Source organism: Vidua macroura, chromosome 7 (genome assembly GCF_024509145.1).
Source record: "Vidua macroura isolate BioBank_ID:100142 chromosome 7, ASM2450914v1, whole genome shotgun sequence".
In the NCBI taxonomy this organism is placed as follows: Eukaryota; Metazoa; Chordata; class Aves; order Passeriformes; family Viduidae; genus Vidua; species Vidua macroura.
Window position 1 is genome coordinate 19,949,970 of NC_071577.1, and position 14,389 is coordinate 19,964,358.

The following is a 14,389-nucleotide window of genomic DNA, read 5'->3' on the forward strand; positions in this document are numbered from 1 at the left end:
TCACCCTGAGCGGGTGGTGTGCCAGCAGCTCTGCCTGTATCGCTCACCTGGTGTGCCACCAAGGGATGGGTGGTGTGCAGCACCCTGTTCAAAGGCACCTCTAATTTACAGTTCCTTGGCTTTCAGAGGGTACCATGCATTGCTTTGGGTTCAGCTTCCTTTATCTATTTCTTCCTTTTTTTCTCTCTTGCATCTTGTGAAACCTAAACTTTTTTTTTTTCCTTTTTAATTGTGTGAAATCAACTTGGAGTGAAAAGGCCACGAAGAAACTTTCTGACGCCAACTGAGTCTAAGCTGTGTCTTTGTTCTCTGCAGAGCTAAAGACCACATTAATCAGAAACTTTGCTGACCTTGTCTTTACTACCTGAATACTGAAAGACAAAAGCGACACAGTCTGGCCACATTTAAAAATTCAATTAAAAAATACCAGCTGCACAGGGATAAATATTATCATAGACCTCAGTGGGGTTAGTTGTAACTATGATAAAGGCAATGCCTTCTTCTCACTCTATTTTAATTTTTTTCCCCAAAAGAATAAAGCCTAGTTTTTGATTCTCCTTCTGATTAAGACAACTGTGTACGTGACAGTGTGCTCAGTGGTCTTGGGTAGCTATTGTTGGGGCTTTTAATAAGGAACAAAGTAAGAAATTCCTGAGAAGGAATGGCAAGCTGAAAGTGGAGAAGTGAAGCTGCTAAAGTGGACCTGAAGAAAAATGTCCTTGTGGCCCTTTTTTCAGACTGTGCTGAAATATATACCTCTTCCTATAGCTCTGGCAGAAGCAGACTAGACAATGGGTGAGAAGACCCTGCTTAGAGCTCGACTCAGCATCTAGGAGCAAAGTGAGGTGAGGAGAGAGGTAACAGCACAACTCTCCCAAGGATGAAACGGAGAGCCTTTTGTTGTGGCACCTGGCTGTGCCTTATGGATTTTATTTTTGAAATATTAAGCAAATGGATATCCAGTCAGCTGAGAACAGGAGCAGCCAAACAGAGGGGAGAAAACCAAATGAAATCCTTTAGTGCTGACAGTGACAGGAGGAAGGTGGCAGCTCTCCCTGTCCGCTGGCAGGCCCCAGCCAGGCGGGTACCAGCTTCGGTGCAGCAAATTAAATAGGAGCAGGCATATCTTCTCTAGGTTGAACGTTCAGTTAAATAAAGGGCCAAATTCCTCTCAGAACATCCTCCGGCCCCGCCAGCTCCCCCTGGCTCTCTCCTTTCCCGGCTTGCCGGCGGCCTGCCTGTGGGGTTTCCTTGCGTGCTGCACCTTTATCCACCCGCCCTCGCTGGCTCTGCTCTCCCCTTCGCCCCTCCTGGGCTCGCTGTCACCCTGTGGGGGCATGCCGGGGATGGCCGAGGGCTGCGGAGGGGCGCGGGGGTACCTGCGGTGCTGGGAAGCCGGGGGGGCCGCTGGCAGAGAAGTCCTGCTGGGTCTTCCCGAGTGCCGCGGGGGCACCGGGGAGCTGGTCCCGCTGCGCCGCCCGTCCGAGGAGCTGCGGGAGGCAGCGCTGTGCGAGGCGTTCCTGCCTTTGCCGGCAGACCTGTCCCGCTCTGAAGGGGTGTCAGAGGCTGTGCTGGAGGCGCTGCTGCCTTTTGAGTTCAAGTGCAGATTCGAAAGGTTTCTCATCAAACTGTGTGACAGGGGAGAGGAATTCCTCGAGTGGCTGATGGATGTGAGCTGCTGAGTGACGGGAGCGCGTGTCCTCCTGACGGCAGCGGCGTAGGAGTCCTGGCTGCGCAGGTAGGGCAGGTAGTGCGTGACCGTGGTCGGGCTGTGGGGGTGGCCGTGCTGGAGAGAAATGGCTTTTGCTAGCTGCTGCATGCGCAGTGTCTGCATCCACTGACTGTCAGTGCCTGCCAAGGGAATGGAAGCAGAGTCAGCTTTCTGTGCATCGATGGAAAACCGCTCTCAGGTTTACCGAAGGTGTGAGGTTAGGTACCAGGGTTTCTCTTGGAGGAACCTCAAACCACCCTTCCCCTCCCAGCCTTGCAGCAAATAGTCCTAAATTTGAGTATGTTCAATGTTATGCTTGAACATAATGTTGGGTTTTTAAAATAGCAAGTGATACGAATATTTCTGATGCTACTGCAGCTTATGGAGCTTAGACTAGAAGACAGTTACTGAGCCATCCACTTGGCTGTTCAGGTGGGTTTCCCTCCCCAAGTGCCTTCTGGTCATTGGAACCCAACCTCGTTTCAAACATGCCCTGTGATGCTCTTGGCAACCTCAGCAGATTCCTCCACAGCTTGCATTACAAAGAGCCTGGAGACCTCTGGAGCTGACACAGAGGTCACGCCAAGGTACCAGTACTGCTGCAACATTGCCTTCTAGCTGCATCTCTCCCATGTGGCACAGTTGTGCCGTTCGCAGCCCAGCACGGAGAGGAAGCAGTGCAGTGCAAATCCCAGCTGCAGCAGCCACATTCATCTCCTCTGGCTCCAATTTCTTTTCAAACTGCTATACACCATAAAAACCAGAGCTACTTCAGTTGTTGTTGCTACTAGAAATTCAGAATTCAATCTACTTTGCATCCAGCTTCATGCAGAAAACTGATTCTGTATGTGGAAAAGCCAGTGAGGCATTAGGCTTCAGCCAGGCTGGCTGAGACAGTGCTTAACTGTGAGCAACTCAGGGTATTACAGTTCCCTCTACACCTACTGTCACAGCCCTGGGGTCGTAACAAAAGTTGTAGCTTTCAGAGATCACACTGAAGTGGTTTTGAAAGTCAGTCCTGTGGTTTCCATGAAAGCCTTTAGCAAATACAATAGCTGTAAATTTTCCATTTGAACTGCAAAGGCTGCCTGGTTTGCTACTTTGTGGGTAGAGCAGGGAACAGGAATTCCTCTTATCTGAGGCCACAGCTCTGGCCAAAGACCCATGGGGAGCAGCTAAAATAATTTTGTTCTAGAGAGATTTGAATTATTTGTCCTTAAAGATTGCTAATATCATTCCAACAAGAAAGCATAACCCTCTCTGCCTCTCGCTGGAACACTTCATTGACCATGGGGAGTTTTGTGGGAGCTGGATTGCAGCTCTGTCCTCATTAGGATTTCACCTGTTAAAATGTAATGGATGATCTCTTCCACTCCTCTTTTCCTCAGACTTTGTTTAAATCCAAAGAGATTTAAATCACTTCAACTTATTGTCAAGTATGTCAAAAGGAAACTGTCTTTCCTGTCATAGTGTGTATGACACTGACACAGCAGATAGCTCCACCTGCACTTAGAGGTGAACCTTCTTTCACAGAAAGACAGATGGGAATTGCCTCCTCTGCTTCTTAACTGCCTTGAAAGTCATGGTTTCAAAAGAAACATGCATGCCAAAATGTACTTGCTAGACACTTGCCATTCCCCTGTGCCCTCTGACCAAGGCTGTGGATGTAAATCACAGACCTCATAAACCTGGAAACAGCAGGCTCAGGACTCAAGTTTGGGTCTTCATTTGTTATCAAAACTCAGGTGGCCATCACATGTGCTATGGGACTAGTGCTGATCTCCCTGAGCAAGGGGCTCCCTTCAGGCTCTTCAGTCCTTGCTCCTTTCAGCCAACAGCAGTTGCCAGCCCAAGATCCAGCTGCCCAGCAAGGATCTCCCAGCAAGGATGTGCCCTGTGGGGCTGGGAGAAGGGGCTTCTCATGCCTCTCATGGTCTGGGGGCTTCTCTCTCACATGGTCTCTGAGCCACCAACTCTGTACACTGAGTTATGTGCTCTGTGTGGTAGCCCACAGAGGTAGTTATTTTAGCCTATTAGACAGGTATTGCCCTTACCTTTGTGCTTGGATTTGGTGGTCTTTTAAACCTGGGATAGGTGGTCTGGTAAAGAAGACAGGCCAGAAGGTTTGCTAGAGCTGGACACAGCTTTCATGCTGGCTGGTAACCCACCTCCTTTGAACAGTGCCTATTCAATTGGCTGCTGACAAAACATTAGTGCTTCCATGTAACTCCTCCAGTGTGCCAAAGGGACAGACAAGCTCTCCCACCACTCACTGAAAAAAAAGCAACCATTTCGGTTTACAGCGGCTGAGCCAACCTGTGAAGATACACACCACACTTGGTATGGCTGCAGGGCTCATCACCCCAAAACCAGGGTAACCTCTATCTGCAAAGCTAATCTGGAGTAAAGGTGTATCTTTTAGGACATGCTCTAGGTTTCATTTGCATTATAAAATGTAATTGTGTTGCAAATGGATCACAATTGCTTAGGAATAAGCACACCTGTGTTAGATGTGTCTGTAGTGCAAACCCAGCACCTCTCAATTCACAGGGCCATTCTTCTACAGTTGCCAGTAGTGTACAAAATTGAGAAATTCCTCCTCTGCTCACTGGTATCTTGTTCCAGCTCCTGTACTGCCCCTCAGATGTCCCAACCCAAACATTTCTGCAGCCCTACTGTGAACTCAAAGAGAAAAACAGCTCGGCTAACAAACATCTTTACAAAAACAACAGCAGGTCTTAAAGGCAGAACTGTGCTAGAGTCAACTGAGATGAGTGTGAATCTATCAGCAGCATAAATTTATTAGGAGATGAAAACTGCATTGTAGAGCCCACTGCATTATTAAACGTATCTCACTGAACAAATTAAGCCCCAGAAGCCATAACAAACACCATTCCAGAAGTCAGAGAATGGTAAGTCAGGGCTGGCTCAAATGGGCAAGCTGAGATGTGGAAGAAGAATGCTGTGGGAAGATTTCTACAATTCCTCAGAGAAGAGCAGGATGTCAGGAGCACTTGTGTCTGCCAGGCTGGCAGTATTGTACTTGTCAAAACAGTGTATCATCCACAGGGGACTTTTTGCCACCTCACATGCGGTTTCTGAGGCTACAGCCTCAGTATGTGTGTCCCCCTGCAAGAGCACTGGCCAGAGCAAAAGCACCCAGGCATCTCTAAAGGGAGGTGCCCTTTATCCAAGCACAACATCTGTGCAAAGCTGTGCGCTGGGTGACTAAGGGAGAGAGGGAAGAGCTGGGCAAAGCACTCCAGTTGAGTGTGAGCTTATCATCATGGACTACTTCCATCCTGCTTCCTATAGGAGCATACAGGCTCCCTTACCCTTCAGAGACAGGTAACAGGCAGCTCTGCCTGGGGGAAAAATGGATCTGATGGCCACCAATGTAAGCAAGTTAATCAGGGACATCAAGACTGGAGGCAGCCTGCGCTGCAATGATCATGCATTTTTTTGGTAGTGTTTGCAGTCCTGAGGGACATGGGTCAGGTAGTTAGGCTCATGAATTTTAGGAAAACAGACTTCCAGCTCCTCAAGGACATAGTTAAAAGGATCCCCTGGGGACAAGGGAGTGGAATAGAGCTGACAGATCTTTAAGGAAGTCTTCCATAGAGTGCAAGAGCTCTCCAGGAGCAAGAAACTGGGCAAAGAAGGCGAGAAACAGGTGTGTCTGAGTAGGGAAGTGCTGGTAAAAGTAAGAGGAAAGAAGCAAATGCATGGAAAGTGGAAACAAGGACAGGTAGCCTGGGAAGAGTATAGACATGAAGTTTGGTTGTACAGGGATGGAGTGAGGAAGGGCAAAACAAAGCTGAAACTGAGCCTGGCAAGGGATTCAAAGAATAACAAAATAAGAAGTTCAAAGAAGGTGTACCCCCCTGATAAACAGCACTGGAAAACTGGTAACAACAGATGGGGAGAAGACTTCGTCTCAATCTTCAATGTCAGCCTCTCTTCCCACACCTATCAAGTCAATGGACAGCAGGATGAGGACTGGGGGAGCAAAATGCTTCCTGATCTTAACATCAGTGGACAAGGGAAGAGCTACAGATGTCATTTATCTGGACTTGTGTAAAGCCTTTGACATGATCCCCCCAACATCCTTCTCTCTAAATTGGACAGAGATGGATTTGATGGGTGGACTGTTAGGATAAGGAATTGGTTGAAGGGTTGCATCCAGAGGTCAGCAGCTCAGAGTCCTGGTGTACATCAGTGACAAGTGGTGTCCCTGAGGGGTCCGTATTGGACCAGTGTTATTTATTATCTTCATCACTGACGTACAGAGGGATCGAGTGCACCCTCAGCACACCTGCAGGTGACACCAAGCTGGGTGACTGACGTGCATTGACTTTTTGCTGTTCTCCCTATATATGCCCTGCCCATGTCAGCAAGAAAGTTCACATGTGCTGACTTACCCGAGTCAGATCTGCTCCGTGAATTCCCCTCCGAACTGGGGAGTGAGGTCTGTATCAAGAGCTGTACTGCCTCAACCTCATCCTGTGCTTTCAACTTGCTCCAGCAGATAGCTTGGATGTGCCTCGTGCTTTTGGGAGCTCTAACATCACTCTGCTCAGGAAGGACACAACAAGCGTGAGGATGTAACAACAAACAACACACAACACATGAAGCTCCCCTATGAGGGAACTTCCACTAGTGCCTGGGCAAGAGAGTTTTTTCAATATAGAGCCTGTTTTGCAAAACCACTTAGCTAGTTCTCAAATATTTTTAGACTCTAGATAATTTTGGCTGGTACTTGTGATTATGCTAAAAATGTGGTAGTGAATAACTGCTTCAATTCTTGTACCCTGCGGAGGAAAGATCTGAAGGCCTTCCTCTAAAACACAAAAATACATTTTTCTAGTTCTATTAATGACCATCAAATGTGCACTGCTTTCTGCTAAAAGAGGTAGGACTAAGCAGGTATTTTTGCAGGGGGACCCCCAACAAAATTTTCCTGGAGTATCCTTCAGTTTGCTGTTAAGGACCTATGACTCCTGTGAGAAACTTCAGCCTGAAAGAAAACTACTTCTTCACTTCTGAGAAAAGCAAGCAAGGTCCAGGATTTCCCCATTGCTCCATCACTGCCTGAATGCTTGCTCAGGACAGAGCTGGAATCTCATTTATTAACCTTCTTCTGACATACAGAGTTAGTCTTTAGAAAATCAGTATTGTAAGTAACTGCAAACTTTTTTTACAAAGCTAATTTCTATCACATCAAATTGTATTCTGGGTTTTATTTTATCTTATTCTCGATTTCTCTTTTTTTTTCTTCTGTTGCTTCTCTGCTCTCCTAATTAGCACATCATTGAAAAGAGAAAAACCAGCCTCTTTAAATAATGCAATCAACACTGACCATTACACTTCGAGCAAAAGGAGCTTTCATCCTTGGGAAGAGCCATCCCAGGCAGCAGTCTGAGGCCATTGTCTCTGCAAACTTCATTCAGCTTTTGCTCTGAACTTTATATTTTACAACTAATTACAGGCTGCTGAGAATTTGATTATAGGATATAACAAAGCCAGAGGATGTTTTTTCCACACCTCCTGTGTAGGTTTTGTCTTGGATCAACTATTTTATTTGTTTCTTAGAGCTTACCTCATACGTAACAACACATTCTACAGACTGGTGCTCTTCTATGCCCACAATCCATTTCTCCATTACAAATGGTGGCTGGAAAAAACATGGTGGGAGTTTTATAAGGTGCTCTTCATCTCCCGACTTGGTTCTAAATCACCCAAAAGGGATTTACAACATTTGCCTCTTTTCATTCATTCCTATATTGTTAACATCAATACTTTCCTTAAAATTCTGTGAGACAAAGCAATATCTTTTTGAAATATTTACTTCCTGGTTTACAAAAGGAAACTGAGAAGAGATTTCCATACATAACACACAGCAGTGAGGCAACATGGAATATTTTCAGGGGGGCATGAACCTTTTTCCATTTTGTGCGTGTACACTTTTGCTTCTGCTAGATTTACAGAGGAAAGCAAGAATATCTAGAGATTCTTAAAGCAAGAACGAATATCTAGAGATTCTCAAAGATATTTCTTGACAAATATAAAAATGTTGAAGTATGTGAAAAGTTAATGTTACTTTATCTAGTTGTTAGTTTATTTAACTTCACACCTTTTTTAAATGAAAAATTGAAATGTCCAAGATTAAAATTAGACAGAAAACTAATTATAGTAATAACAACATTAATAATAATAACAAAAAAAAAATCACGTGTTGTTCCTGAAATCACTAACCATAAAAACAGTATTACCATGAATTAAATATTAGAATCTTTTTTTGGCAAATAAACCTATATCACATTTTCCTTAAAATTCTGACTGTTGACAATCTGCTTTTCATTTTTTCCTTTAGAAAAAATGAGTAAAAGTTTCCCCCCAATTTTGCCACAAAAATTCACAGTTAAAAGTACGCGAGAGTTTGGGTGTTTTTAGCAGTGCACATTAGAGCAGCATTCTAATTGGCAATCAAGCTGTATATTTTTTCAGTTAGAAATTTATTTTGTTGGCTATTATCAAGTGGAGCATATTAATAAAAACAAACAATTAAAATAATAGCTAACAAAATGCCCTCTGCATCAACAAAACTTCTGTTCCTTAGGGAAAAGCAGTCTAAATGCTTACTGGTAAATATTTACAGGCAGGTTCTGACACAGGGTAAAATGCTCAGTGACAATGAATTGCAGATGTTCAGTACTGTAGTGTCTGCAATGGGTTTCAGTATTTGCAATCCACTGGTGCATGAAAGAGAGAGTTTTAGAACCAGATAAAAGTTCTAAAACCATGGGAAAAAAAAAAAAAAAAGAAGAAAAAAGAAAGAGAGAAAAAAACCTGACAAAACCCCCCAGACAAATCGCATGAGGTTTCTGGAACATTTAAATTGGTTTCTTCTCTTGAAAAGTAAAGTAATTTTTGGAACATTCTTTTCATTAAAAGGGGTAATAAATTCAGAGGATATAACATGGAATTAAAACAAGAAAATATAAATTAGTTCCTTCTTTTATTTATCTATTGTAAACATTATTGTCAGCTTAAAGGAGAACCAAAATACCTAACTCCTGTTATGATACAATTCTATTTAAAATGTGCATTTTATTTAAAAGCTGTCAAGAGATTGAGCTTCTGCAAGCACAAAAGTCTACTGCTGTGGTATTTTAATGTCTTTGTTTGAGATCTGTGAATTCGTGAAAGCTTTAAGGCTGTAAATACCTTTGTCATCTTTAAAATCTCTACATCAGGTAGGTTAGTGTTGAATGTCACATCTTTTATGTAGGTTATTGCAATTTCATCCCCGTCCATCTCCATGTACATTTTCCATTTACAATCCTATGAATAATAAAAAAAAGAATGCTGGATTGTTAGAATACAAATAGGAAAAGAAAACCCAACAACAAAACCCAAAATGAAACAAAACCGAAAGCCAAAACAACCCGAAATGTAATCTTCAATGTATGAAGGGAAAAAATAACCCAGCAAGAAAGTTAAGGGACATATACATATTTTATACATGTTTGCAGTACAGTGTTGATAATGGATATCTCTCAGTCTTCTTGTTTCCTCTTCTCTCAGCTCACCCTGGGAGGCAGCTGCCACCTTGACAGGTCTGAATGTCTTCTGAGGTGTGGTGTCCCTGAATGGCCTCACCTGGACAGACAGCCTGCTGGAGCATGTGGCTTGGGAGCTCTGCACACCCCAGGGCAGTGGAGGGACAGCGCAGTGATGGGAGCCATCACTTGGAGTCACAGTCAGAGCTGGCAGCCAGGCACAAGGACATCATCCTGGTGAACCCAGGAATAAACAACCAAAGCCTGTGCAACACCTTCAAGACAATCACTTAAATAATGGGCAAAAGGATGAGCTTGTTATTACAGCTCAGTTATTTCAGATACCAAGAGCCCAGTGAGGCACTGAGCATCCTCAGCTTCTGCTTGCCTCCAACTGCATTATTAATTATAAAGAAGCACAGCTAAGAAAATAATCCTAGCAAGTCTAATAAACCACAGCAATAAAAGGTATCCTTAAACAATACCCGGAGCTAAACAGTGACAACTGGCAGCATCCTGCAGGACATCCCACATGGACTGAGTGCTGGAACTGGGGTTTGTGTCTGTGGCCAGGGAGGCTCCCACTGGGGACCAGAGACTGCCTGTCCATGATGCAAACCAGCCAACATTTGCTGGTCTGCCTGGCAGGTGCTTTGGGGATGAGATACTGTGCTCTGCACTGAGCTCCTCCAAAAATCAATCCCCTGAAGGACCACTCTGCCAGTGAAGCAGAGTGTCTCCACCTCCATACAGGAAGGATGGAATCTTCCCTTCACAAAGACAGAAGCTCCTCCAGACATGCCAGGGGTTCAGGGCTCTGCGTCTGCCACATGCCACCTGTAAGGCAGGTGTGGGCTCAGCACTTGCAGGAAGCAGTCTTCACCTTGGTTTTGCTCAGAAAATGCCAAAACTTTCAGTGGAGACACAGATGGACATTTAGGGCCACGGGCTTGTGTAAGCAGTTATTTGCACAGACAAATGTGCAGCAGCCTAAAAAGTATCCATTATCTGTGGTGTTTGCACGTAAGTGTAATGTAGGAGCTCAGCCTTCAAAAGGCTCAAAGCTTTCCATCACGCATTGAATTGGCAATTCCAATTTAAAAGAAAACTGAAATATAATCATTTCTGAACTGCAACAAGAAATTATGTTTATGACAGCATTTGGCCCTGTGTGTCCATCTGTCTGCTTTGAAAGCTTCCACGCTTTACAAGCAGAGAGGCCATGTGAGTTGGTTTTCGCACTGCCCTGGTGCGAGTTTGAGTGGGAACTGCAGTTCAGTGGTCAGGGCACCAACCAAGACTCAGAGGCACCAAGTTCAGTTTCTAGTTCTGCTACTGGCTTCCTGTGCAACCTGCTCAGGTGCTGAAATCACCCCGTGCCTCCATTTCCTAATCACAGACTGTATCTCTGCACGTCTCTTTTCTGTCCTGTTTTCCATTTGCGAGCTAACTGAGGGTAATGCTTGTCCTGTCCCAGGCAGGTTCAGCACCGAGCACCGGCTCTGACTTGAGGAGGGCACGTGCTTTGGGACAGAACAGCGAGTTGTCTCTGACTCCTCCTCATCTCTCAAACTCTGCTCCTCTCCCTGCCCAACGTTCTTGTTGCCAGACTTTTTTGCAGAGATTCATACTAGTGCAAATCAAACCTGAGGTTAGAGACAATATGCTTGATGACATTTGTAAGTTTTACAAAAACACCTGAGCCAAGAAAAGAAAAAAATATCAACATAAATTACTATTCTCCAGTTAGTTCAGTGCATCTCCTGCCATCTCTGAGTAATACCAATGCCAAGCTTGAGAGCTAGAGCTGCACCTTGTGGCAGGGCTCCCATGCCCTCCTGACTCAGGATTTTGTGCTGTGCACTCACATTTCCCTGAGATCTGACAAATATGATCTCATTTTAATAAACAAATCAACCAACCACCTCTAGAGAAAAGCTGTGTACACCCAGGGTCTGGCAGGGGGTGGGCAATGCCACTGCCCATCCCCTTGCCAGATCCGCTGCACAGGCAGGATCCCTCTCCATGCGGTCATGGATCAAACTGCCCCATGCAGGGGTGGATGCCTGAGGCCTGCATAAACACTGCCTTCCCCAGCTCTGAACTGCATCTTCAGAGAAACACACACTCTCCTGTCCCTCAAATCCAGTCCCCAAACCTTTGGTCCTCTTTGGAGCCCTCTCCAGCAACACTGTGCAGATACCAAGAGGGCAAGATGCCATACTAGGATACCCGCTCTGGTACCTCAAAAATACCTGTCTCATTTTATTTGGAAATGTTTTCATTTTGTGTTATTAGAAAATCATTACTGTAAAGGGGAAAGAGAGAATGAGAGAGAGAGAAGGAGCAGATGAGAGTGAGAGGCAAGGGGACATTGGGAGAAAAAAAGACAATATATTAAAAAAAAAAGGGAGGGAGGGAGGGAGGGAGGGAGGGAGGGAGGGAGGGAGGGAGGGAGGGAGGGAGGGAGGGAGGAAGGAAGGAAGGAAGGAAGGAAGGAAGGAAGGAAGGAAGGAAGGAAGGAAGGAAGGAAGGAAGGAAGGAAGGAAGGAAGGAAGGAAGGAAGGAAGGAAGGAAGGAAGGAAGGAAGGAAGGAAGGAAGGAAGGAAGGAAGGAAGGAAGGAAGGAAGGAAGGAAGGAAGGGGAAGGAAGGAAGGACAGGAAGGAAGGAAGGAAGGAAGGAAGGAAGGAAGGAAGGAAGGAAGGAAGGAAGGAAGGAAGGAAGGAAGGAAGGAAGGAAGGAAGGAAGGAAGGAAGGAAGGAAGGAAGGGAAGGAGAAGGAAGGAAGGAAGAGGAAGGAAGGAAGGAAGGAAGGAAGGAAGGGAAGGAAGGAAGGAAGAAGGAAGGAAGGAAGGAAGGAAGGAAGGAAGGAAGGAAGGAAGGAAGGAAGGAAGGAAGGAAGGAAGGAAGGAAGGAAGGAAGGAAGGAAGGAAGGAAGGAAGGAAGGAAGGAAGGAAGGAAGGAAGGAAGGAAGGAAGGAAGGAAGGAAGGAAGGAAGGAAGGAAGGAAGGAAGGAAGGAAGGAAGGAAGGAAGGAAGGAAGGAAGGAAGGAAGGAAGGAAGGAAGGAAGGAAGGAAGGAAGGAAGGAAGGAAGGAAGGAAGGAAGGAAGGAAGGAAGGAAGGAAGGAAGGAAGGAAGGAAGGAAGGAAGGAAGGAAGGAAGAAGGAAGGAAGGAAGGAAGGAAGGAAGGAAGGAAGGAAGGAAGGAGAAAAGGCAGCAAGTAGGTGACTTTAGAATCAAGGCACTTAGCAAATATCTAAGATAAGTAGGTGGTTACTTGTCTTAGAAACCTAGTAACCATTCTGTTCAACCACACAGTAAATAATGCAAGATTTGTTTGCTGCAAAAAGAAAAGGACATATTTCCCTGTTTTCCAATGGAGTTTCAGGTTGTTAGAATAGGAGATGATCATCCATTTAAGCAAAAATTTGGCTAGAAAAACCAAGCATATGAATTTCAATTCTTTGATGAACTGTAACCATATGACTTCTTAGACCAAAACTACATTTAGTGCCAGGCATATGTGGGAAAATAATATGGAAATGGCTTGTTCAAAGTGTCTCGTTGATAGATATGCTTACACAAGTCCTTCAAAGAGACTTCCCTGGATATCTTGTCATTCAAGCATTAAAATACCTCCCAATATCTACCTGCTTCATTTTGATCTAAATAAAAAAATTTCAGCTTTTTGTTTTAAAAAATCATCTAGTTTCAGAACTGAAAGGCACAACCTGCAAAACTTTGTGCAAAAACATTTCCAAATAACACTTAGACAAAGCAAATAAACCAAAGCCTCTGAAAATTACTGTAGGAAAGAAAAGAAAACCACACATGTATTTGAGCTGCTCCTTCTCCAGCTTTGAAACAGAAAGTAAGAACACTTTAAAAATTAAGTCCTCCAGCCTTACTGTGTGACAATACTCCTCTAACCCCATATGCGTTTATGTCTGCAAAAAAAACCTGAAAGGGAAATGAAAAAGATCAGGCACAGGCTCTAAACAGCAAACATATATCCTGCAACAACAGCTTAAAACCTTTGCTAGGGAAGCACTTCATTTTTCAAGGGGGCCCAAATCAAGGATTCATTTTTAAATCAGTGGTTGCAATAAACTTTTTGGTTTTTTAAAGATTGAAATAAAAAAGGAAATAGCAGTGTAGCAGATAACTGGATATTAGAAGAAAAGTGAGATGTAATGCAAGATGAAACAAATAAGAAAAAAAATGTTGACCATGCTGGTACTAAAAGTAGTAGCATGTTGATGATTTAGGTCCCCAGAAGCTCCTTTACATTCTTTGCTATTATCTATCTCAGCTGCTGGAAACCTGCTGTTTTAAAGGCATTAGAGTTGAACATCTAGTGACAGCACTTGGGTTATTTATCATTATGTATCACCCTGCTACACTATATTTTATTGTACTGGATTTAAAGGAAGATAACACAATTATGGTTAATTTGCTTCTCTTCTTTATATGTATAGTGTCATGACCCACCACAGCTTTGTCCCATGAGATATTTTTTAACCAAAAAGAAATCCACAAGAAACTCTCCCTAAAAAATTCCATTAATAACCTCTTGTAGCATGTATAGGTTGCAGGGTCTGGAACTAAGAATGTTTTAATCTCTTCAGCAAAACAATGTCTCATAATGATGTACAGGACTATTGCTGCACTGATGAAGAATCATACATAATTCAGCACCTTTCACTTGGCACCACTGTGATATCCTCATTAGCAGTGGCTCACAGTGGCTGTCAGATGGTGTCCATCGCGAATGCAGGCATTATATTGTCCTTTGAGATGTGCAGCTGCTTCCATGACACTGCAGTATATAAAAACATGACGCCAGTTTGTTTTATTTAGTGCTAAACCTTCCAGTTTTGTAAAAACAAGGCTGACACAGAGCCTGACATGAGGCAGTGAAAATAATTAGCTCTCATTTTCTCAGCCTCCTATTTCCTTCTCCCTGCTGTGTTCTCTTTCCACTAAACCACCACATGTCAGTCGAAATGGGAGGCAATTAGTGGAGCTCATTTCAGTCCCCACACCTGTGCTGAAAAGAAAGTATTTATGATGGCACAATGAACAGCTGAAAGATTAAATAACATTTGCCTTTTGA

At 44.1% G+C, this 14,389-nt stretch overlaps 1 protein-coding gene across 2 annotated transcripts in view; it reads right to left on the minus strand.

Annotated features, from left to right (window-relative positions):
* Nucleotides 1-915: 915 nt before the first annotated feature.
* MAP3K20 (mitogen-activated protein kinase kinase kinase 20) overlaps nt 916-14,389 on the minus strand; it is an 88,757-nt gene continuing 75,283 nt past the window's right edge. The window contains exons 17-20 of one of the 2 annotated variants that reach the window (XM_053981814.1): nt 8,939-9,055; nt 7,311-7,385; nt 6,133-6,286; nt 916-1,851 (exon numbers count right to left, since the gene is read on the minus strand). In XM_053981814.1, coding sequence (XP_053837789.1) covers nt 1,172-1,851; nt 6,133-6,286; nt 7,311-7,385; nt 8,939-9,055 — 1,026 coding nt within the window. In that variant the 3' untranslated portion in view covers nt 916-1,171. The remainder of the gene's footprint in view (nt 1,852-6,132; nt 6,287-7,310; nt 7,386-8,938; nt 9,056-14,389) is intronic. The other variant, XM_053981815.1, reaches the window with a different exon arrangement.